Here is a 27,217-nt window from a genome sequence, read left to right as displayed (position 1 = left end):
TGTTTTGTGGATAATTTTTGACTTACCATTAAGAAGCTAAGCTTATTTGCATAGTATAGTATATGAAGATTCATTTTAGGGAATGTGATTCTAACTGTTTTTAATGGGGCTTATTTGTCTTCTTTTTGGGAGTTCATTCTATTTCAAGCTGAAATGTTTTCTTTTGGATTTCTAGGTTCTGCTTACTGTATGAAATTGTAAATAATTTCGTATGACAGCTCTGTTTAATTATGTGACCCTTTTGTGTTTTGGAATTATTCTTTAAAACTGATTTCCACAAACTGCCGATTTACAATATTTTGTTGTTTACAGAAAACACGAAAAGCCAGAGTACGTCACTTGCTCGACTTGCTACCGAGTAAAGGCTCATGTGCATTTGATAATTTTGTGAGAAATCTGAAGAATGAGTACCAGTGGCTTTATTCAAAGTTAATAGAGGACATTGATCCAAGTCAAGATGAAGAAAAATTTCTAGATGCCTTACTGTTAGGTGGAATACCTCGCACCCCACCACACAACGTAGAAAGACAGGAGACTGTAAGTGACTGTTCTTCTAATAGTTAATGTTAAGGGTTTTCTAAGTTAAAATAAAGATTTCATTTGTCTGTTTTGATCAGAATGGCAGACAAAATCACTCGTTGAAAACTAGCATTTATAAAATATGCACCATGCTACAAAGTTTTAGTTATTCTCCTATCAGATTCATTGGATTTTCTGATTCTCATACATAGTCACCTTTCAATCTAATCTAGACCTTGGTGTGTGCTACAGATCACTCTGTCACCAGAGCCCATACTCAAAAAAAAAAAAAAAAAAAAGAGAGGCAAAATTTAATTAGTCTATTGTTCTATCTTAGTTTTTTGAAAGCCACATCATCAGTATGTCACAGGTCAAAGCCAACTACAAGTTTTTGGTAGATTCAGCCTATCTACTGGCATCATACCTTGGTTTAGTTTGGGATTTCCCTTTGTTATGTCGAAGACATCAGTGATCGCTTTCTCTCCAAGATGGTAAGAGGTACTTATCAGATTATCTTATAGTCAAGAACTTAAATTTTAAACAAATTTAAACGTGGTGATTCTTTTACTTCTGAATCTTTCATACTACTCACGTGTGATAGTGCTGCCTCCTTGCGCTCCCCCCACCCTCCACACACACACACACACACACACACACACCTGCAATCTCGACTGTAGTGACAGGCTGTTACATCATTGCCAGCTTTTTCTCCATATTGAATGAATTTACTTTTATACATGACTACAGTCACAAGGTAAATACAGAAATATACTATTACTTAAGAAATCCCAGGGTATTTTGGTGGCTGTTGTATATTGCATCATTCATAGACTAACAAAACCAGCAAAGGATCCATAACATAGATCTTATTGTTAATAACACGGGAATCGGAGGATTGTTCCATACTCTGAAAATGATGAAGGGAGACCTCCAGAGAAGATAAGTTACTCTATGCACAAGTAGTGATCACAGTGAAAGACATAACAAGAACAGTTACATCATGGGAAGTATCTGTAACAGTTGACGTACATACATATCTTACAGACACATGAACTACTTGGACTTGACTTATAAATTGACAAAGGGTCATAGTGGTATAGGGTATTGTTTTTACAGTACTGGGACCAACTGAATGAGGCAGTGCTGTTGTTAAGATACAGACCTCGTATTCAGAAGGATGGAGTTTGCTCTGTCTAGTGATCCTGATGTAGGATGGTTTTCCTAAATCATTTCAGGCAAATACTGGAATAGTTCCTTAATTGAGGCTGTGGCTGACCACTTGTTCTATCATTGTAAAAGTGTACTTATATATTTGATGTATTTGTATATTTTTGAGCTATTTATTTTCATTCCATGATGATGATAAATCCTATATCATTGTACACTCCTGGAAATGGAAAAAAGAACACATTGACACTGGTGTGTCAGACCCACCATACTTGCTCCGGACACTGCGAGAGGGCTGTACAAGCAATGATCACACGCACGGCACAGCGGACACACCAGGAACCACGGTGTTGGCCGTCGAATGGGGCTAGCTGCGCAGCATTTGTGCACCGCCGCCGTCAGTGTCAGCCAGTTTGCCGTGGCATACGGAGCTCCATCGCAGTCTTTAACATTGGTAGCATGCCTCGACAGCGTAGACGCGAACTGTATGTGCAGTTGACGGACTTTGAGCGAGGGCGTATAGTGGGCATGCGGGAGGCCGGGTGGAGGTACCGCCGAATTGCTCAACACGTGGGGCGTGAGGTCTCCACAGTACATCGATGTTGTCGCCAGTGGTCGGCGGAAGGTGTACGTGCCCGTCGACCTGGGACTGGACCGCACCGACGCACGGATGCACGCCAAGACCGTAGGATCCTACGCAGTGCCGTAGGGGACCGCACCGCCACTTCCCAGCAAATTAGGGACACTGTTGCTCCTGGGGTATAGGCGAGGACCATTCGCAACCGTCTCCATGAAGCTGGGCTACGGTCCCGCACACCGTTAGGCCGTCTTCCGCTCGCGCCCCAACATCGTGCAGCCCGCCTCCAGTGGTGTCGCGACAGGCGTCAATTGAGGGGCGAATGGAGACTTGTCGTCTTCAGCGATGAGAGTCGCTTCTGCCTTGGTGCCAATGATGGTCGTATGCGTGTTTGGCGCCGTGTAGGTGAGCGCCACAATCAGGGCTGCATACGACCGAGGCACACAGGGCCAACACCCGGCATCATGGTGTGGGGAGCGATCTCCTACACTGGCCGTACACCTCTGGTGATCGTCGAGGGGACACTGAATAGTGCACGGTACATCCAAACCGTCATCGAACCCATCGTTCTACCATTCCTAGACCGGCAAGGGAACTTGCTGTTCCAACAGGACAATGCACGTCCGCATGTATCCCGTGCCACCCAACGTGCTCTAGAAGGTGTAAGTCAACTACCCTGGCCAGCAAGATCTCCGGATCTGTCCCCCGTTCAGCATGTTTGGGACTGGATGAAGCGTCGTCTCACGCGGTCTGCACGTCCAGCACGAACGCTGGTCCAACTGAGGCGCCAGGTGGAAATGGCATGGCAAGCCGTTCCACAGGACTACATCCAGCATCTCTACGATCGTCTCCATGGGAGAATAGCAGCCTGCATTGCTTCAAAAGGTGGATATACACTGTACTAGTGCCGACATTGTGCATGCTCTGTTGCCTGTGTCTATGTGCCTGTGGTTCTGTCAGTGTGATCATGTGATGTATCTGACCCCAGGAATGTGTCAATAAAGTTTCTCCTTCCTGGGACAATGAATTCACGATGTTCTTATTTCAATTTCCAGGAGTGTAGGTTATCCCTTGATAAATAAACCACAAAAACAGGTAGGCACTGATGTGACTGGGATTTATGAAGGCCTGTCAATTTCTGCTGAGTGAGGCCCATGAAGTCTAAAGGCAAACAAAAATTTCTCTGATAGTAGTTGTAGTTGTATATAATAGTAAAAGCAACTCATCATTATGAAAGAATGTTTCATATAGGATGGACATTATATGGTGTCTGATTTTAGTTGTTAAAATCTTTGTATTAAAACAATTCAGTATTTATGTATTTAAACACTTTTTGGAAATAACTAAGCATAAATAATGTGTTTTATTCACCTCTGAAGATTGAAGTTAAGTACATGCATGTGTCATCTCCCATTACTTCTTTGTGGATTATTTTTGATGTTATTTTACACATGAAGGCACCACAGAAACTTGTAATGTGTCATTAAATTCACTCATCTCACAAAGCAAAATGAAATTACTATAGATAACAAATACTAAAAAAGTATGTTATCAAATGCATTCTCTCTTGCCAAACATGCTCTCTTGTTGTAACATAATATTTCAAAGGCACCGTTCTGCCAGTTGAGGAATCAGAGAATATTCATTTTTAAAGGAACGGTGTCATCAACACAGAAGAGCTGTGTGAAAACTTCTGACCTTTGGAAACAAGGGTATATTGTAGTCAAGTATGTCAGTGCTTTTCTCAGATAGAGAGCAACCTTGACACAGTCAGATTACAAGTTGATCCACATGTAGTAGAGGGTAAAGATTTGTGTACAATGGTAGTATTGTTTGCCTCAGTGACAATCACTGTGGCAACCATGTTCTCACAGCTTATCTGTAACATGAAAGGTGCATGGAAAAATTAGATACTAGGAAAAGATGCATAAATATCATGTAGTTATTGGAACCTCCTGTAGGAGTTGAGATTTTTGGATGATTGCCTAAAATTAAAAGGTAAAAGTGACATTACACCAGTTACTTTTATTTAACTATTGTGATCCCAGGGTAAAGTTGGTTGTGTTGGTAGGGTTACCTTATAAACAAAAGAACCATGGCAAAAATGTAGGACAATGTATCATATTCTACGCATTAGCATTGTAGCTAAAATTGAGACTTTGATGACAGTTAAATTTGTGAAATAATGAAATTAATTTCTCTAATGAAAAATTGTATCACATTCTGTACTTGAGCTTTGTAGCTAAATTCAAGGTGTATTGCAGCCAAGCTGAATGCATTGTGGTACTGGAAAACATTGTATCAGTAATTGAAATATACACAGCAAATTATGAACATTAGTGTGAGGGTTACCAACAACAAGCGGCAGTCAGATGTAAACCAAACACTCACCACAACAGGACCATGGAATGTTTCCATTCAAAAGTAATTGCTACACATGTTAAGACACTTACCTAATTGGGAGATGAGATTATTCCTGAATCATAGAACATGGTCAGCCGGTGACAGATCTGCAACTGCACTCACTCTTGTACTTCCTCGTCCGACAGAAACTGACATCCCCACACGTCTTTCTTCAGGTGCCGAAGATGTGAAACTCACATGGTGAATGATCCAGACTGTGCTGAGGATGTTGCAGTGTTTTCCAATCAAATCACTGGAGAGTGGCTTTCGTCCAAATGGCAGTGGGGGGGGGGGGGGGGGGGGTGTTACTGTGCAACAGGATGATGCCATCTGGCAACATTTGTGGGTGTTTTGATTTTATGGTGCATCACATTGTGTGCAAAGTATCTCCATAATTCTGCTCATTGATTGCGGCTCCATGCTTGAGGAACTCATTGAGCAGAGGGCTACTCCAGCTGAATGAGGATGTCACTGTGAGCTTACATGGTGCCACCATTTTGAGCCCAAGAGCAAACAGTAAAACCAACAGTGCAGACATCCCACATTTCTCCCGCCAAAGAAATCCAAAGCTGTTCACACATGTTCCAGTAAGATCATGATGACATTATTCGACTGCATATGCCCTCTGCTCTTTGATTTCCTAGAGCATGAAACTGTGATTAGTGCTACAGAGACACTTCGCAGAAATTGTGATGTGCCATAAAACCAAAATGCCTAGCAGTGCAGTTAGATGGAATCATCCTGTTGTACGATAATACCTGCCCCACACTGCCAATTAGATGAAGGTGCTTTAATGATTTGCTTGGGAAACCTGGATCATTCACCATGTAAGTTTCATGTCTTTGGTGACCTGAAGAAAGATGTGTGTGGACACTAGTTTCAGTCAGTTGACAAAGTGCAAGAGTAGGTAGGTGTGGTTATGGATGAGTCACCAGCTGACTGCATGCTATGAAACAGGAATTGGTTGTCTCATCTCCCAGTGCGATAAATAACTTAATGTGTATGGTGGTTACTTTTGTATGGAACCATTACGTGGTCCCATTGAAGCAGGTATTCAATTTTCATTTGACTGCTTCTCATAGGTATCTTCATCTTTGAGTGAAGTGTGGCCAAAAAAGTTTGAACTGGCAGTAATTAAATATAACAACATTCAATTAATGTATATAAAATGAGAAGTAATTGAAACATTTGGTTTTGTATTCTGTGGTCTTCTTTCTTTTTGGGTAATGTTATGTATTTTGGCATTGCTGTCAAGATCATTTGGTACCTTATACACTATGTTATTTTAACTATGTAATTGCCAATCATTGTTTATGGACTCTTTATTTCAATACCCTACTTGTACAACAGTGGTTCGTATTTTGTGATGTAAAGTTACTGTCTTCTCTGTGTCGTATTCTCTCGTAGAGCTATGAAGTTGAAGTGTAGAAAGGGAAACAATGTTTTCTTTTGTACTTTATCTATGTCATTCATGTTTTCATGAATATTTAGCTGAATATTTGTTTATGCCTCTTGGATATGCATTATGCTACACTTGGTAGTCGATTTTTTTTTTATGACGGTTACAATTTTGACAATAGGTAAAAGTCAGGATACAATATATTTTGGTGTTGCATATTTGATTTTCAATGTATTAAATTTTACAGTGCACCTATGTCCAGCTGAAGTGTGGAACAATGTGCACCGTTATTCAAAGTATAATATATGTTACCATTAAAAGTTTTAGATGCATCATGTTCTTCACTTCGGCTACATATTTAAAGTGTATTATTCACTGAACAATTTTGTGTTAGTCATACAATTCATTGTATCAGATACAATTTTGTCGCATTCGTGAATTTAGATTTGTGGTCGTTCCTTGTTAAATCAACAAATGAAAGTATAGTTTTCATCCTGACCCTCTTTTATTTATTTGACATTGAGTATGCTTGCAGTATTCACAAATAGTAACACAAAACAATTTGTTTCACGTTTTACTGATGAAATGTTACTGAGTAATGGGTGCTCAAAAAAGGAGGGAAAAAATAAAATTTTTGACTTGCAGAACAGTATTGATTTGTTCACAACTTCTGTATAATTAAGCTATAACAATGAAACTGAGTTCATTTGAAAGCTCTTCTAAAGGTCTTTCATACGATAGAAAACATAATTAGTTGAATATAAATAGCCATTTTTAAATAAAAACATTATTATTGAATGTACTGAATTTTGAAAAACTTTTTTTTTTAATTCTCAAAGGTATATACATGAAAGATACTGTTTTTCTCTACATATTCTGAAAGTTTCAACTTAGGTTGAATGTGAGATTACTATGACAAGTAATTTTATGTTTAAGTTGGAGCTATAAAATCCACCAGAAATTAATTTATTTTAAATATTAGGTCTACTTCTCATTAGTAGGTATGTGTTTTTGTATAGCTAAATGTGAATGTCAAAATAAAATAGCATATAATGGGTGAAAAAAATAAAAGAAAAAAACAATATTTTCCTTATCAGCGTTGAATCAGAAAATATAACGAGTTGCAGACCTTCAAAGAAATACATCAGAATACCAGAGAGAGGTCAAAAATCGGTTAGTTGTTAATTCCTGTTGCTTATTGAAATGAGTCATATCAGTCCACACTTTTAGCCAATCAGTTGGTTGCAAATCACCATATCTTAATGGGATAATGTATATGTTTGCACTACAGCAGTTTGAGGGCTCACATTGCCTTTACTTCCCTGCCACTGAGAGAAAGAATGTCTGCATGACTGGGGAATGTGAAAGTTGTAGACGGTGCATGTAGATGTAAGAAGCTAACTATGATTTCATCCTTTTCCGGAATTTTTTTTCCCCTCAACTACACAGGCTGACCACCAGTGTCCCCACTGTATGCACAATCAGTATATCATTTGATGTGATTCAATCATAATGGATCACTGTTCACAGCTGTCACCAGTTCAATTTTCCTTTCCTTAGAGTCCGAATATGCCTTTATTGTTATTTTGTTCTTTCTTAAGGGAATAAAGGTTTACAAGTTTTTACCATAATTCTCAAATCTCTCTGTAAATTGCAGTTACTCATTTTCAGTACTTCATTTTCATACTGTTCCATAGTAGCACACTTGAAATCAATACTTTCTACATTATCCTTGGCAAACATACAAAATTGTTCAGGTGTCATAATTTGATCAGTGTACAGGTGTTGCAGAATTTGTCGGGCAGCTATACATTTGACTTTTCCATCAATCCATCACCCACTCCTTTACTATGACAAGTGACTGGAAGGTGCCATTGTGCTTCAGTATGAAAATCATCTTCATGACAGCACTGTTTCATTAAGATCTTCATATTTTTATACTGAACTGCCACCCTGCCAGAGGAGTAATATATTTTATTTGGTTTGTTGTTATATTTTTTGGTCAGAAAGTCAATCAAGTAGGAATGCAACAGATGCACAGCAACAGTTCCATGTGTGAGCCATTTTGATAAGACGTGCTCTAGTTTGTCGCCATCCTTCCAATAAGCTACAGAGAGACAAATTGTTGCTTGTGTGTTGGCTCTGTGGTAACCTTAAACTTCATCCCGTATAGTAAATGTGTAATTGTCAGCAAAATCACCAAAAACTTACCTCCTTGAAGCCCATTTTTCAATCATATTGGGAGGTTGATTGGTGACTTGACATGAAGAAATGTCATGCAAATGATTTTAATTTGTCAAAAAAAGAATGAATAAAGTTGTCGGATGATTTTGTGGCCGTTTCTAGAGATGTATGCTCAACAGAGACCCATTGTTTGTAAGTTATCTGGTCAATATCATTAGTACCCAACAATTCTTGTAAATGCTTGCTAAGTGTTTCTGATCCTGGTCAGAACAGACATTCACCAAAGTGGCAAACAGGCAATGATTCATTACACACAACTCTGGCAAAGCAGCATTTTATTTGAGTGTCATCATTCACTGTCAGCTGAGCTACATTACATCCAGTCAGCTTGAACTGAAGTTTTGGTGAATACTACACAAGCAGACACTATGCATTTTACTGCTTCCAGATAAAAACAATTTTTGGGTCAACGCTCAGGAAACTTTGAAATACATAAATTCCTTTCAAAATACTTAAAAGTAATAGCTTTTGCTTTTGAATGTTATCTCCAGCTTCTGTTATGAGCACAGAATCTTTTTTTGACAGGCACTGACCTGTGCATCTCAACAGAACAATAAAACCCTCTTCTTTTTTTTTTCCCCAAAATCAGAAGTCGCCCGATTATAGCCCAGCCAGGTTTTGTATCGGGGAGGGGGGGGGGGGGTGACGAAATACTCTTGGCCTTCACTAAATCTTTTCCTTTTCTAGCCTTTTGTATATAGGCTATAAAAATTGAGGTTTTTTCACTTGTGTTAAGTTTAGTTATGTATGGCTGTTCATTAATTTTCAGTTATTAATTTAGCTAGTACTGCACCAAAAACAGATTTTGTGTGAAAGTATAATTTTGTAGCCAAAGAAATTAATATATATGATTCTGTAAAACTGTCATGTAGTAAAACAAAAATAATAATTCATGATTTGAATGACATTTAATCATAATAAACATAAAATTACTTTTGGTAGTGGTTGCTCAGCCCAAGTTGAAACTTTCAGAGCACATAGAGGAAAACAGTATCCTTCACATATATTTTTTGAGAATTATGAAAATATATTTTTTCATAACTCAGTAAATTCAATAATGATGATTTTATTAAAAATGTATTTACTGGGTGGAAAAAACTTGTGGCATGATATTTTAACGCTGGGTAGCTGATGCTGTTAGGAACCAAAATTACTAATGTTGTGTAAGTCGACAGCACACCATATTTAAACTACGGAAATTTGGCGCCACGCGCTCCGATTTGCCACAGGATTGCTCTGTTGCCAAATGCACTGGACAATGCATGGCTGTGAATGCTTTGCCTACTGAAGATTGGGATGTATTCAAGGCATGCTTGGTGCTAGCACACCAGCCTTCCACACTGGGGGCCTGGGGGTGAATTCGCCAGAATCCCAGCACATCCATTGTAGTATCATGATAAGACATACTGGGAACAAACCCATCAACAGCTGTTAGTTTGCATGCAGAAAGTCTTTTACAAATTGTGTTGGCCCTGAAAAGGGCCATTTTTGTAGCAAGGACATTGTTTACTTAAAGCAGGTGCTCCAACTGGCAACCCTCTGATGCAACACAAGCTTGGCAACGTCAAACAGTGTTTTGCTGAACCATTTCAAAGATTCCTGGCACTGCCCTTATAGGATTGGCGGCATGTTGAATCCAATCCATTATTTCCTCTTTGTTTCTAGATGGTTCATATCCAGGTGGGTGAACTAGAACCTTGAAAAATCCCCACAGGAAAGAGTCTGGTGGCGTGAGGTCTGGTGATCGCAGGGCCATGTCCTATGAGCACCTCTGCCAATTACCAGCCCGTCAAAGAGTTCATTTGAATATCTTCGCACAGTACAACTGCAGATGCCCCATCATGCTGGAACCACATGCGTAGCTGTATGTCCTGGGGAACATCTTGCAATAGGCCAGGTAGAGTTTCTTGTAAAAAGTGAAGGTAATTTGCCCCATCAGTCTAGGAGTTCAACTGACTGGCCCAATCAGACGGTCACCCTCGATGCCTGTCCAAATGTTGAGCAAAAATCGTTCCTGGAGGTGACGTGAGGATTTCCCCTTGCCTGCTAATGAACATTTCGAGTGTTGCAAAGGCCATCCTGATGGAAGGTGCACTCATCGATAAACAACACAATGGTGGGGAAGTAGAGATCTTGTGCAACCCATTGCAGAAACCACCAGTAAAACCATAGCCTGTGTTCATAGTCTGCGACAGGATTTAAGTCTTTGACAGGGTGGAAACTAAGTGGATGTTGGCAGTCATCCCTTAAAACCTCCCAGACTAGCAGATGAGTGACCCCTATGTTGTGTCCAACCACTCAAGTACGTGTCTAGTTGCTTCCTCGAAGTGCTTGTGAACAGTCTCTTCAAGTGCATCATCCCGTCACATTTGAGGTCTTCCAGCATCACCATTATATCCCGCTAATGGGCCTGTTAAGCCAAGTCGCCGGTGAAATGCTGTAAACGTTTGAGGGTTTGGGTGGCATCTTGCTGGGTGCTGTTCCTCACATGGCCGTTAAGCTTCATGCACATTACCGTTGGCTAGTCCATAAATGAAAACCATATCTTTTTGTTCTTCAGATGAATACTGTGCCGCCATGCTTACTGTATGACTAAATCAAAGGTGACGTGTGTGTGCTCCAAAGTGAAGCTTACGTATGAATGTCTCTGACATGATGTGGAGACAAATAGCAAGACCTATTCGACATGTGTGCATATCACATTGGGGCAGTGATGGGACGAGGGACGTTTCTACGCATGAACTGACAACCATAGTGCTGCCTGTCAACCAACGAACAGCAACAGGGCAGGCCCATAGCCAATTAGAGCCAGTGGCGTCAAGCTACCGCAGTTTAAAAATGATGCATTGTGGACCTGCACAACATTAGTAATTTTGGTTCCTGCTGGCATCAGTTATCCAGGGCTGGAATTTTGTGACACAATTTTTCTCCACCCTGTATGTTTTCTACAAATTATCATATGAAAGCCCTCTAAAGTACTTTCATATGAACTCTGTTTCATTGTTCTAGCTTAATTAGAAAGGAAGTTGTGAATAATTCAATATTTTTCTGCACGTCATATATTTGATTTTTTTTTTAACGGCCATTACACAGTAACTTCAAATAAATCTAAGAGCGTCAGGTCACAGAAGATTTTTCATCTTTAAAATGCCTGTGATCTTTCTTGGGATGGACTACACAAAATGCCAAAAACATTTTGGAGGAATTTCGATCTTTGAACAATCAGTTACTGACCACAAGTCAGAAAGAGAGGTCACAGCTGGGTCCAGTGTATGCATATTTCATGTAACGACCACACAAACTCTTGATACTGTGGAATGTTCCTCAAGCCACTCAAATACAATCAGTTTGTGACTGGATAGTGCAATGTACTGAAGGTACGGGTTGCCTTTGGGCTGATGTATGTGGACAGCGGGATGTACATGGCCGTACGGTACTTTTTTGCATCATTTACCGGTGAAACACAATGACAGACTTATTGGGATCCCCACTTTATCATTTATGTGAACATTCCACATTCAATAATTCCTCAACCACCTGCCTAAATGGTGGTCTTTTGGCATGGCCTCTGCAACTTATCATATTGTTACAGTGTGTTATAAACACAAGTTTTATCTGATGCTCTTGAACCTGGTGGCAACAGTTTATCCCCAAATCAAGGTACTGACAGCATATCTTTGGCATGGTGACATGTGGAAAGCGAAATTCCTACGTGATCTTCAAAGTGGAGTGTGCCATGTTTGAGCATCCATGATCTGGCAATGATAAAATTTCCTGATATCGCACTTCTTGCTTATCTGGAGTTAAACTGCCACAAAATGCCAAAGCATTCCCTTCACAATAGCAACAGGTGCTCTCCCTCTCTCCTTCCTTCCTCCTTTCCTCCCCCGCCCATCCCCCTTCCCTCCTTCCTCCAGCAGCATTTGGCCTTTTGGTGAAGAACACAACTTCCATACAGGATGATTAAGAATCAGCTTGTTATGTAGCAGTACAGTGTAGTATGTGGTGATTTACCTAGATTCTGTTAATGTTCATTTCTTGTGTTAGTTATATTAGTTCTGAATTTCTGTTTTCTTTATACTGCTAAAACATTTTGTGTAAATAAAAGTTCCCTAAGCATGTTTGCGCAATGTCTCTCCACCGATTTAAAAGTTGTACTGTGGAATGGTCAATATAACAATGTGAAGCAGTCTGTAGGTACTCCTAAGCATTTGCTTTCTAAGGACAACAGCCACCATCCTCTGACTCAATAGTAGTAATACAAAATCCCACTATTTTAATACATTCATTGACTGAGAAATGTTTACTATTTCAATTCATCTTCTATTTTTTTACTTCAGAAGGTCAGAACATTGCATGTTTCACTTCCATTGCAACCAATATCACAAACATCTATGGAATGGGAAGCGAAACTGTGGGCCTCTCAGTGACCTGTGAGGCTTTGGTGTAAACTCATGTGCACCACTAGAAAATTCGGCTGTTTAGTCATCTGCAGGCATTTAAGTGAGACTGAAAACTTGCTAGGTTTTGGACAAATCTCTTTTTGAGCTAAAGTGTAGCTGTATGTGTATGTGTGTAAGGGGGCAGAGGATGTGTTTGTAAGGGCAAAGGTGTGTGTGTGTGTGTGTGTGTGTGTGTGTGTGTGTGTGTGTGTGTGTGTGTGTGTGTCATATACTTTCTTCAAGTTGATGATGAGTGCTATGCACTTATTTGCTCCCACCATTTGTATTTTATGGTATATTTAAGGTTGAAGATCTGTTCAGTGCATGATGTATCTTTGCAGACCATACTTCATACTCACTCATTTCATCATTTAGTCTTTCTTCTACCTTGGTTTGAAATACTTTGGATAGTATTTTATATGGACGCAAAAATAGACTAATGCCTTTATTATTTCTAGCTTCTTATTATCTTTTGTCTTCAGTGTACAGTGGAACCTTGCAATTCCCTTAACACGCAATTAGCGTAACAAACAAAAGAAATCGTAAAAAAAAATGACTCGCTTACTGAGTGATGTTTCGCATAATGAGTGATGAAGTTGTAGTGATTTAGTGTGACATCACCAACCATTTGCGCGTGGTGTGGGAAACATTCAACAATATGAACATCTTTCATTGTCAGCAGTGGCATATGAACAATGTCATTATTACATACTGTAGTCTGGATTTAGCTCTGTTTCTGCTACCATCTTAGTGCAGCTTGCGATCACACATTTTTCTAAACTTGTGTCCACACTGTATTTTTTTTTGTGCAAATTTTAATAGCCTTTATAAATTTTTCCAAAGATAAAGCCACTAGAAGACGACCATAAGAGAAAGAAAATGACCTGAGAAATGAAACGTAAAATCATTGAGATACGTGAATGTGGTGTGAGCGTTGCTGATTTAGCATGCACATACAATCGAACTACATCAACTGTTTGCACTCTCTTCAAGAACAAGGACAAGATTAAGGAGAGAGATGCTTCAAGCAGACTGACAAGAGTATCTAAACAACAGTTTCGTGTTCTGGGTTATGTCGAAAGCTTGCTCCTCATGTACATAAATGAAAAACGTTTGCAAGTCTACGCTATTAATGAAAACATTATTTGTGAGAAGGCGAGAATGATCATCAGGGGTCGAATAAGTGTTTAAGGGAAGCTATGGCTGGTTTCAGAAGTTTTAAGAGAAGAACTGACATCCACGTGGTCGTGAGGCATGGCAAAGTAGCCAGCTCTGGCACAAAGGCAGAAGGCAGTAGAGAATTTCATCAGCAAAATTGAGATACTCACAGATCCTGAGGGTATCTGTTGAAAGAGGTTTTTAATTGTGACTAGATGGGTCTATTGTGGAGAAAGATGCCAAAGCGTACCTTTATAACAGCAGAGGAAAATGCATTGCCTGGTCCCAAGCCAATGAAAGACCATCTCACACAGCTATTCTGTGCCAATGCAAGCGGCAATTTGAAAATTAAACTGCTGCATATTTACCATTCAGAAACTCCATGAGCCTTAAAGAAATGCAAAGTCCAGAAGAGCAGGTTAAATTTCAGTGGAGGTCCATCAAGGCTAGGGTGACATATGATGTGTGTTTGTGTGTGTGTGTGTGTGTGTGTGTGTGTGTGTGTGTGTGTGTGTGAGAGAGAGAGAGAGAGAGAGAGAGAGAGAGAGAGTGGATGTGGATTAATGAAGTTTTGGTCCTTCGGTGAAAAAATATTTGCTCAAGATGAATCTGCCACCCCATGTCTTGCTTATGGATAATGCTCCTGCCCATTCACCAGGTCTACAAGACTACCTACTTGAAGTATTTCAATTCGCCAAGATCCAATTTCTGCCTTCCGACACCACTCTGTTAACTCCAGCCTGTGGACCAGCAGATTATTTTTAACTTAAAGAAGCCCTACACTAAAGCACTTTTCAAGCATTGCTTTGAGTTGACTAAAGCTACCAGTCTCACTCTCAGAGTGTTTTTGAAATATCACTGCAACATCGTTGGCTGAGTCAAGATGATTGAGAAGCCCTGGGAAGGGCTTACCAAGAGAACTCTCACTTCTGCTTGGAAGAATCTTTGGCCCGAGTGTGTTGTTGAATGCGACTGTGAGGTATTTGAGTCAGTACCTGTGGAGCCTGTAGTCAGTGAGACTGTGTCTTTGGCCAAGAGCATGGGACTAGAAGTGGATAACAATGATATCAATGAGCTTGTGGAAGATCACTGCCAAGAAATGACACTGAAAAGCTTATTGAGTTGCAGCGTGTTTCACTGCAGGAAGTTGTGACCAGGAGTTCTTCAGAGGAGAAGGAGGAGGAGAAGGCAATAACAGCAAAGGCAGCAATATTCGGGCACAATCAGAGAAATGCTGAAAGTATAGGAATCGATTGCATCGTCACCCCAATAAAGCTGTGGCTGTGCACCCTACAAATTTATTTGACAAACACGCTGTGTTGCATTTTTGTCAAGTGTTGACATGTCGACAGAAACAAATTACTATAGGTAGCTTCCTAGTAAAAAAACATTAGTTATCTACTATGAGTAATAAAGTACATAATACTGTCTATATAACAAATGGTATGAATAAGATAAAAATTTTAGTACTTTCTCTGCAGGGAATGCATTATCGTATTTTACATTAATTTATATGGGATAAATTGTTTCGCTTTTGAGTGTTTCGCATGACAAGTAGGAGTCTGGAACAAATTATGCTCGCTATGTGAGATTCCACTGTATTTATCAGAGCTGTTAACCAGTCTATAGGATTTCATTCATTTTTCCAAATTACCTCAAATAACTAGCTTAGAGATGGAAACAATACTGGCATTTCCCATTTTCAGGTTTATTATTATTATTATTATTATTATTATTATTATTATTATTATTATTATTATTATTATTTTAAGTTATAGAATAATTTTAGCTGCTTCATTCTTGTTGAGTATTTCGGGTGTTATTACTTCTCTCTTCACTGCTGAGCATCGAAAGTCATCCATTAATAACTTTCTTTTCCATTCATGGGTGGAGACATGGATGTGGGGTTATTTATATACTGGCGTGTGAACTGTAATAATTTAAATCGTAGGGGACAGTTGAAAATGTGAAAGTTGTTATGTGAAAATTTGGTAAGATGATATTCCCACTATAATAGATGATTTCAGAGATGGTTCTGCATTCTTTGTTAAATTCTCTTATGTTACAAAGAGCTTGTGAACATGCACCCTTCTTGCTCCTATTCTGTTTATAGATGGTACATGGGAAGAAAGACTCGCAGGATCTTTCCATATGAGCCCTAATTTCTCTATATTAGTTCTGCGATGATTACAAGAGATGCATGCTGAAGGAGGTTGTGGGTTTCTTTTGTCATTTTCAATCATGAAGTCTTGGAATTTTATGAGTGTCTTTGGGACTCTCTGCAGTGTGGAATGTCTTGGGACTCTCTGCAATGTGGAATGTCTTCTTATGATCTCCTCCATTGCAGTTGGATAAGCATTTCTGTAACTTTCTCATACTGTCTAAACCAGCCCGTGACAAATCTTGCAGCTCTTGATTAACTCTTGGCTCTCTCTTCTGTTCATCAAACTTGGTAAGACTCCCAGACCAACAAACAGTATTAAAGAACTGCTTGGACAACGGTTTTGTAAGCAACCTCTGTGAGGTGTGGATTAAATTTCTGTGGAATTCTTTCAATAAATCTGTATCTCTGTCATCTGCCATCCCCAAGACTATATTTATGTGGTCAGTCCACCTTAAATAACTCTGAGCAGTATCTCATAGACACATGAAAGTTGTGACTAATCCCTTGGACTGATTACATTCTCTAATAACATTGAATCATTTTCTCTCTTTCCATGCATTACATTATATTTATTTAGGTTTGAAGTCAGCTGCTAATTATTGTACCTGATGTAAACATCTCCAAGTATGTCTGCATTTGATAATATGTTTCTAAAGCCGTTTTCCAATAATGTGGCATGAACCATTGTCTCAATAACCTACTTGTTAAAAAAATTGATGAGAGGGCAAAAGACTAACTTTTGAGCTAAAAAAATCTTACATACGGCAAAAAGGGAAAGGTTGCAAAAATCTAGATCTAGATATTCAATAGAAAATGAGGAGATATATTAACAAACAAATTGGCTGCAACGTATCCAATTAGAAAACTGGATATTTAGAATTGACAAAGAGGGGTATTCGTAAACAAGAGATAAGGGATACTTTATTGTGTATGTATTGCGTATGTAGATGATACAAATATGTGGAGCTGCAGAGGTAAAAGAAAGAAACAATCAAACAAAACTAATTTAACAAAGGGAAAATGTGGAAGAGAGATAAAAAGGAAATTGATAAACGCAGGGGTGTACTGTGGAACTGAAAATGAAGTGGTCACAAATAAGTGTTTTAATGAGGCAAAGTGGGAGGTGGGAACTGAGTACAGGATGTATGTAAAGTTCTCAGCTGTGAAGTTTAACAGTGGAGAGAGGGGAGGTTATTATTCCTTCCTCTGCCGCTTACAGTTCCAGAACGAAGATGCAAATAACTTTTAGGCCATCGCATCCTCATTTAAAAGAAAAAAACAAAACATAAATATTCTGTGTGAGTGTGTGTGTGTGTGGGGGGGGGGGGGGGGGGGGGCACAACGGCACCATGCATTCCTCATGAGCAGAGTTGTGAAACTACTGTTAGTAAGTGTAGACTATGGTAGTTTTCCTCATAGCTTTAGCCAGTTAAGGTCATACCTGTATTACCTGTACGTTGGATTTGTTGCATACCTGTTGGGCATTACCTGATAAAGATCACTTTGTTTATGTATACTATTAGTGTCTTACTACATTCCCCTAAAAACCAGGAGTGGTGAACTGTTGGGAAAATCAGTGAGTGAAAAGGGCCAGGTAACATGTGGAACATTTTTGTTCTACACAATTATCCTCCTGTCTGTTACTTAGAATAAACAGTATTTACAGAAAAACTGATATTGTCAGTGCCTAATTTGGGTTTTATTAAAAAATTGTTGATTTGTAATGTGAAACAAAGGGATGTTATAGTAAAAATAAAGAAAACGGTACAGATTCGTCATGTAGCGCTATGTTGTTGTGGTCTTCAGTCCTGAGACTGGTTTGATGCAGCTCTCCGTGCTACTCTATCCTATGCAAGCTTCTTCATCTCCCAGAACCCACTGCAACCCACATCCTTCTGAATCTGCTTAGTGTAGTCATCTCTTGGTCTCCCTCTACGATTTTTACCCTCTATGCTGCCCCCCAATACTAACTTGGTGATCCCTTGATGCCTCAGAACATGTCCTACCAACCGATCCCTTCTTCTGGTCAAGTTGTGCCACAAACTTCTCTTCTCCCCAATCCTATTCAATACTTCCTCATTAGTTATGTGATCTACCCATCTAATCTTCAGCATTCTTCTGTAGCACCACATTTTGAAAGCTTCTATTCTCTTCTTGTCCAAACTATTTATCGTCCATGTTTCACATGTAGCGCTAGGAAATGCAATTTTCTCAATGATGTAAAAAAAAAAAAAAAAAAAAAAAAAAAAAAAAAAAACCTGAACAAAAATATATCGAACATTACTTCAATACTTCATTGAACTTACATAAAACATTCCCCCGTTATTAATAATGAACTTTTGCATTTATCAGGAATAACAGGAAACTCTTGCCTTTGATCATGATGAAGAACAGTCTGTTGAGTACAAAGTAACAACAATAATCATATATTTGTTGTGTTTGTACATGTAAACTATACTTGCATCAAAAGTAATTGCCTTGTTTACATTAAAGCGCAGAAGCTACACGATCAAGTAATTTTTATTATGTTTAAATTGCAGTTTATATTCTGTAAGGATATAAACAACTAATACTGAATGATGTGCTTGAGAGAGAGAGAGAGAGAGAGAGAGAGAGAGAGAGAGAGAGAGCGGGGGGGGGGGGGGGGGGGGGGAGAGTGTCATCAGCTTTCATTCTTTCATTTTCTATCTTACACATTCATTTTTGTACGTATCCCTACTAATACTACTGGTAATCGTACCATTTACTATGTCATTCATATAAGTGTGCCAAACTATTGAACTGTAATTTTGGTAGAATACAGCTCTACTCATGAGACAGTTATGAATGAATGTTATAGTCCATGTCAACAACTAACAGTCACTGTGTCAGACAGAAAAGATGAGATGATAAGCTTCATTGACAAACTGAGTGAATGTTATAATAAATTGGAAGTAAAGTTAATATAAAACAATGATGTTCTTGTTAGGTAATCAAGTGTACAACCCTTAAAAATTAATTTCATTTACATTTTTAAGATAGTCAAGTGACAAAAAAATCGGGGAAGTGAAGTAAAAAGACAAAGATAATTAGTAATGAGTACACAAGAAACATTTTTACCAGCAGTATCTGAAACAGATATTGCAAAATCTGCACAGTGCATAAATTGAAAACAGTGCAGACAGCTGTCATTTTAGTGGACTTAAAGCAGCCTACATCTGCTGTTTATCTTTTGGAATGCACCATCTTTCTCTGTTTTCATCCATTCCCACATACAAAAGATTTACTACAATATCTGAGTGGAGATTTTACTTTCAACACATGTTCTTCCTTTATATATAGCTGTGTATGAGTATTTATTATTAGAATCTAAATTTGTCATAAGATCATGCTCACAGAATTTTATTTTCACTATACACTACAAACTTTTCAGTGGATTTATGATAATATTGGAAAAACTTCATGAGCAATTATTTGTCTTTTCCTTTACAGCTTCTGGAGCTACGTGCGAGTTTAAAGTCTTTAACTCGAGGCAATTATATTGTGTTGCATGGAATGACTGGTAGTGGGAAGTCCTGCTTAGCTGCAGCTGCTGTGGAGAATCTTCCACTGGTTACTAAATCTTTCAAGGTTAGTAGATACAGAACTTTTTGCTACACATAGTAGATTACAATAAGACTACTATATTGAAGTGTACATTATAAAATACGTGGAATTTGTTAAAATAGTTGTGAAGCTTGCTCAAAAATGTCGTTGAAATGTGTTTGAAAATGTGTTTGGTGTGGTTAATGTAATCATATTAGGCATTTCTGGATCATTTTGATATTTAATAAATTATATGTGATACTTTGTGTTGTTTGATAGAAGTGTTAAGTGCATACCATTCTCCACAGGATGAGTACAAAGACTGGCAGCTGCTAACCCGTTTCGAGATATTGGATTTAAGTTAACATGTTTGCTGAAGATATCATCAAATGAAATTTTCAGTTCGAGCTTACAATCTCATCAGGGACTGATCACCATGTTGATAGAATAGAAGCATAGAGAATTTTCAGTATACTTATTTCAGTTGTGGGTTATCTTTTCAAAGCAAGTGGTGTGTCATGAAACTTGTGTAAATGAAGCGTACAGTGAAGAGAATAGACCTTGTGAACAATGCCAGTGGCAGTGCATAGATTGAGTCAGTGTACTGGATGCTGTTGAACAGATATTTGGTTCAGTTTGCCAACTGTAGTTATGTTTAAGAATAAATATGTAAATTGTGCGTGGAATGCCTCATCAAGTATAAATTGTAAAAACTGTACTTGCAAATTCGTGTTGTACATTGCTACTACTTCACATATAGTTTCTATGAAACTGACATTATTTATGGCATAAAGTTTAATAAAGTTTTAGAGTAATTCAAAACTGTTTGTTGCACTTAGCTCACTTTGTGACCTGTAAATTTTGTAAATAGTAAAAGCAAACCTATTTAAGTTATACAAACATGTATTCCATACACAATGTACATTCATTAGAGAGAACGAAATAACCTTTAAAAAACGTGATGACTCCCTCATTGTTCAGGGGAGTTTCCTCTCTAACAAACAGATCTGTTTTAGCAGGAATATTTACTAACAAAGAGTACACTGGTATGCAAAACTTAAAGGACAAAAGTATTGAGTTGGTGCATAAGTCCATAAGTTTAATAAGTCCATAAGTTTAATAAGTCCATAAGTTTAATAAGTCCATAAGTTTAATAAGTCCATAAGTTTAATAAGTCCATCAGTTTAATAAACACAAAAAATGGACAAAGAACTCATCGAGCCATGTTCGGAGCTCGTTTTAATCAGGGAAGGAAGTTCCTTGAAGGTTGTTCAGTAGAGAGCAGAAAAGATGAACATCTTCGGGTGCAGGATCACGTGAGTAAGGTGGTATGGAATGACTTCCCAATCCAACTCATGTACAGTGTTTTTTGTCAGTCTAGCAGAATGTGAGGGGATGGTATCATGGAGTAGCAACACTTCACACAGTCTTCCAGGTCATTGTTCTTGGATTGCATTTGCAACATGTCTCAGTTGTTGACAATAAATGTCAATATTCATAACTATGCCTCAGGGAAGTACAGTATAACCTGGCTTTTACGTTCCCAAAATTAACGTTTCCCGGCCGTTTATGACATTTTTTTATCATTCCCGTCAAATTTGCTATGTCCACAATGTTAATTTGCACCTGATTTTGTGTCAACATATTTCGTGATTGTTGTGATCTTCGTGACAACTTTGTTGAACCATATTTAGCGTGTTTCAGCATTTGGCCATTTGTAGCGCTAGTTGACACCGCCATTCACTTTGCGTTGCGTTTTAGTTAAAATACAGCACCAGTTACGTATTGTTTTCATGCTGAACAAAAGATGTTTTGAGAATTTATTCTCACTGTCAAGTGCAGTATTTACGTATGTATTTTTTGTAATGACACACAAACAAACAATGTGAATGATAGTTTGTGTGTGTATGGTTTCCCACATAACTGAGGAGGCACAGTACCCGATAACCTCATAAATTACTTATGCACCTATTTGCTCTTGACAGTGAGACAAAATTCTCGAAACGCATCATGCTAAGCATGAAAATATGTAACTAGTGCAGTATTTCATTATTTAAATAATGAATGACAGCTGTAGGCTTTCAAAAACAACAATTATGACGTATGAAACAGTAAAACTTTCCACTTCCTAGATAGTTATCAGTTCCAGTTACATCAGCGGTTTTTATTAGATAATAAACCTTTATTAGTTAATAAACAAGTTCCTGACATGTCTTTTGATGCCTGTTGTGTAAATATACCATACATAAAGTACAAAAATGCAAGATGGTATCCTATACGTAACTTTTACAGCTTAAAACATTATTTCCCACATTTTAATTTTTTCTTGTATCTTACGCAATTTTTTTGAAACCACTTGAAAAGTGTAAAGGCAGGGTTTCACTGTAGTTCATGCTTTTCCACCAGACGCATAACATTATCTTCAATGGGTGTACACAGGTATTTGTACGGGTAGTTGCTGCTTTGTTTGTGCTCAACCACTCCTTTCTTTTCCTTATGTTAGCATAAAGACACCATTTGTCATCACCAGCAACAATACAGGATAGGAGTGGTCAGTGCTGTTCATGAGCCAATTGATGATGAGGAAGCAGAGATGCACATATGGACGACCGCTGATTTTAGCTTAGAGTATGCGTACCCATACACTCAATTTTTGATCGTTCCCCATTCCTTGCATATGTCACATGATGGTAGAATAATCACAGTTAATCACATTTACAAAGTCTCCAGCACACTAGCATGGATCATTGTGGATTAAGATGTTCAAACAATCTTTTTTAAACCTCAAAGGTCTTCCTGAATGTGGAGAGTCATTAATGTCAATAGGATCCTCCTTAAAAAGAGAAATCCATTTTCTTGCCATGCTCTGTCCAATGGCATTATCCCCATACAAGGCACAAATGTTTCTGGCTGCTTCCACTGCTTTCACCCTTGTACTGAACTCAAACCAAAGAATATTTCAGAAATGTTCCAATTTCCCAACTAGCTACTCCATCCAAGTGCCCACAGCTCCACTCACTATTTCCAGATGACAAAATGACAGTATGTAAACACAAATAGCAACACTGAACTACAAATAAAAAATTACAGTTGATAAGTAAACCCATAGCATCTAGAATACCAACATGCAAAACGAAAAATGTTATGAACTTATGCACCAACCTAATAACTATCACATGATGTGTCACTGCCCAGTAACATAGCTTGATGAAACCTGGACCGTATGTAAAAAGAACTGCTACATTGTTCCCCTCGACATTACAAGAGGCAGGACATGGTTAGTAATAGTGTGTGTTATCATCACAGGTGGCAATGCACCAACCTAATAACTATCACATGATGTGTCACTGCCCAGTAACATAGCTTGATGAAACCTGGACCGTATGTAAAAAGAACTGCTACATTGTTCCCCTCGACATTACAAGAGGCAGGACATGGTTAGTAATAGTGTGTGTTATCATCACAGGTGGCAATGCATTCTTTGCAATGCGCTCCCATGCTGGCCAAAAGGTTGGTAAGGAGTTTTTGCGGCAAGGTGTTTCACTCCTCCATCAATGCAGTTGACAACTGCTGGATGGTCATTAGTGCATGTGAAAGTGCTGCAGTACATCTCCCCAATCCATCCCACATGTCTTTGATGGGATTTGAGTCAGAGGCAAGGATAGACCAGTCCATTTGCCAAATACTCTCTTGTTTCAAGAACTCCTCCACATTCACTCTTCAATGCGGCCATGCACTGTCACCAATAAAAATGAAGTCAGAGCCGAATGCACCCCTCAAAAAATGCATGTGGGGAAGGAGTACACTGTCAAAATGACATTGACTGGTGAGTATACTGTGTTAAATGATTTGGTGGTCAGTATGCCCAAGCAACATTATGCTTCCTCAGACCAAAGTGCCTGAACCACCAAAACGATCATGTTTGACAGTGCAGTACATACTCTCAAATGACAACAAGTGGGAACACGTAATGCATCAAGGAAGATTGTTGAACATAATTGTTTTGTTGGTCCAGGTTTTATGGTGTGGAGAGGCATAATGTCGCATTGGCATACCGACCTCCAAATGTGTGAACATTCACTGGTCAGCATTACAGAGGGGCTGTACTCCTTCCCCATGCTTGTCTTTTTTGAGGTACATTCAGCCTCATTTATGTGGATGACTTGTGTGCAACTGCTTTGAACAGCACAGGTGGAGGAGCTCTTGGAATGAGAGGATATTTGATAAATGGACTGACATGTCCATTCCTCCGTCACAAATCCCATCAAGCATGTGGGGAATGCGTAGGGGAGGCTTATGGGAGTACATCCACTAATGACCCTCCAGCAGTTGTCAACCACACTGCTGGAAGAATGGGAAGCCCTACCACAAAAATTCCTTGCCAACCTTACGGCTAGCATGGGACCATGTTGTGAAGCATGCATTGCTGTCCGTCGTGATCGCACACACTATTAAGAATCGTGTCCCACCTTTCTTTGTCCAGGTGACCATTATAAATCACAGTGACTCTAGTGCAACTACTGTTTTTGAATAAAAGTGTCATATCTGTTCATCTTGTGTATTTCTTTCGGTTACCTTCTATACTATACTGTAGCAGTTCTTTCTAAATATGGTCCAAGTTTCATCAAGCTATGTTACTTGACAGGGAGACATCATGTGAAAGTTACTTGCTTCCTTGAGTTTTGCACCAGTATAGATGTGCATATTCCTTTGCGTGAGCAGTCATCCTTGAGAACCTGTGAAAACTGTTATTTGCCATGTACTTCCTCATGAACAGATGCATACAGTTTTCACACATTTTAAAAGTTTCCTCATAGATGCTATATGGTATAAAATATTTATTTTGAATAAGATCTGATGAAACTTGACACCTGAAACTGTGTACACCTATAATTGTCTCATTTGAGTATACAGGAGCTTTATTTTCTATTTATTAATGTATTAGATGACCATTTGGGAGCCCAAGAATTAGTATTCTAGGTATTGTAGTTGGAGCGAAGTTGCTGAATAAATTATTCAGCAATTTTGCAAATTGTATGTTAATTTGTAATGTTCTTGCTGCTTTGACTTCACTACCTCTTTTGACCATTTCACAGGTTTTTTACTGACATCTGAATCGGTGTTGTCAATATTTGTATATTACATTGGGATTTTCCTTTCTTTTTATGCTTTAACTACACTTTTATGACAGATCAGTTGTCTGCGAATATACAAACGTAAATGAAAGTTTTTCAGACTTAAAATTTTTCCCCAGAATTGCCATGTTGATCAAAATTTGGCCATTGTAATTAAGTGCAGGTTGTTGAACTGTAATCACTGATCATGCAGTAATACCCAAGAATATACCTTAATCTTAAAGGTTTGTTATATTTTTGTATTTATAAATTAAAAAAAAAATGTAATTCATATAAGAAAATTTTCAAAGCATTTGGGAACATGAGAGTCCCATGTTTCATAGCCTACAGCAATATTTCCACATTGCCTCTCCTGCAGCCTTACATTACGGTTTCAAACCTTCAATCTTCTAACAATATTCAATATTTTATATGAGTCCATTTACATCTTCTGGTGATATTGACGCAGGCACTTGCAATGCCATTTGTTGGATGTTGTCATCACTTAACACAACTTATGCATTATGAATAAATGCTTTGTTACTTTCCAAATAGACTGTGCTAATGTATGCTTTCTGTGTGTGTTTTCACTTGTTCATGTAACCTTCTGGGATGTAACGTACTTTCTCCAAAAGTTCATTTTTATTGATGTACCTGACAACAGCCAAATGCTTCATTTGTGCTGTGAGCAGTTACCTTTGCTCCTTCCATTGTTGGAAATGGAACAGATTAACAGATGGAAAATAACAGAAGGAATTTGGAGCTATATGGATCACTATGCGGGAGAACATGGGAAAGCTGTGTTCATTTCAAAGTAGGTTGATTGTTACAATGCATTAGTCCTAGTCCCATTTCTTGTTGATTGGAATTTGTGTGAAATGAACTCTCATAATATGCTTGTGTAAATCCAGGGCAGAAAATAAAAATTGTTTGAACACACACAAAGTTGGCATATAAAAACAGCAGAGTGCTCTCCCTCCCTCTCTCTCTCTCCCCTTCTCCCCTCCCTCCATCCATCCTCCCCCCTCCACTACCTGGGGACCACTTCTCTTTCTTTCCCTCCACACACACAGTTGCCTGATGTTGCATGTCTATGAATGACTATGTAAATTGTTTACTTGTTTTCATTGCATAATTGTGTATGTCTGTATAACTTCCCTCATGTAAATTTAAAACATGTCAGAATTTTTGGGTATTTCATTAAAGAGCACAAATAGTTACCATTATCCATTATATCACAGCATGTGGAACGTTGCTCTGCCGCAAAATGGAATGTAGGTGTATTACCTTGGACAATTAACTGAAAAGAGACAGATCATATTGATCTGGTGGTAACTGTTTAATTGGAGGGTTTTGATCAATAACTTTAATTTGGTTTAAGACTGCTGTAGAGAAGAGTACCAAGTATTCAGTGCATGGTTCATTGAAGAATTTTACAAAGTAACATGATGCAAATGGTGAAACACTAGACTTCATTTAGGAGACAACCATTCAAATTCACTTCTGTCCTCCCATATCTGGCCTGTCCATGGTTCCCTAAATCACTCAAGGCAAATGCCAGCATAGTTTCTTTGGAAAGGATAGTTCCTTTTTAAAGGACATTGCCGATTTCCTCTCTTATTCTTCCTCAATCAAAGTTTATGCTCTACTTCTAATAACCTTTTTGTAGAGGGATGTTAAATCTTAATCTCCTCATATAAGCAAGTTATATTTCTCATATGTCTTACACTGATTATCTTCACGTTACCACTGAAAGAGAAACTTTAATGAGTGTATATGAGTTGCAAACTCAGGACAGGAAGGTAGGTATGTGTGTTGGCCAGTGATGGTGGCTATCATTGGAGTGCACTTAGGCAAATAAAATAAAAATTGAAGAATACTAAACTTATAAACATTTGAGATGTCTCAGGTACTTCGGGAAGAGTTTCTGAGGACGTACTAAACAGTGCATAATTAATTTCTTTCTATAGAATATGAAAGTCTCATTCATCAGTAATTTGCATGCATCATAATTTGTGTGCCTTGGCCACACAACAGCAGTGTAACATGTGTAAGAGGCATGGAGAAGAAAGGAGGATATTATTTATCTTTTCACATAGAATTTGATTATTATATAGAGATGTATTTGCCTAAAGAGAGAGAGTGACAAATGGAAATGGCTGTAATAGATGTTTACAAATTACTGGAAAACAAGGATAAGTTGAGTGTCAGATGAGTAAAACTGGAGAAAGACTTTAAATATTAAGAAAATACTAAAAAATTAACAATACAAAACAGATAAAATTGAAAAAAATCAGACGAAATTTTCTTGTATACAAAACCAGTGATGGTTGTTCTAAAAGTTTGGCTATAAATTTTTTGTAAATTTTTTCTGTAAGTAGTATATGTGCTGCCTTGGTTGCTTAAAGGTGAAAACTGCATTCCAGACCAGGATACAAGCCTTGGTCCTTACCTTTTGTGATTTGC

The 27,217-nt window shown here is 38.3% G+C and overlaps 1 protein-coding gene across 2 annotated transcripts in view; it reads left to right on the top strand.

Annotated features, from left to right (window-relative positions):
* LOC126297728 (apoptotic protease-activating factor 1) overlaps window positions 1–27,217 on the top strand; it is a 257,592-nt gene that overhangs the window by 5,782 nt on the left and 224,593 nt on the right. Inside the window, exons 2-3 of one of the 2 annotated variants that reach the window (XM_049988868.1) lie at window positions 313–537; window positions 19,545–19,682. In XM_049988868.1, coding sequence (XP_049844825.1) covers window positions 313–537; window positions 19,545–19,682 — 363 coding nt within the window. Of the gene's footprint in view, window positions 1–312; window positions 538–19,544; window positions 19,683–19,945; window positions 25,566–27,217 lie in introns of those variants that run through there. The other variant, XM_049988869.1, reaches the window with a different exon arrangement.

Source organism: Schistocerca gregaria, chromosome X (genome assembly GCF_023897955.1).
Source record: "Schistocerca gregaria isolate iqSchGreg1 chromosome X, iqSchGreg1.2, whole genome shotgun sequence".
Taxonomy (NCBI): domain Eukaryota; kingdom Metazoa; phylum Arthropoda; class Insecta; order Orthoptera; family Acrididae; genus Schistocerca; species Schistocerca gregaria.
Note: the sequence above shows the minus strand (reverse complement) of the source record. Positions and strands in the feature narration are given on the sequence as shown.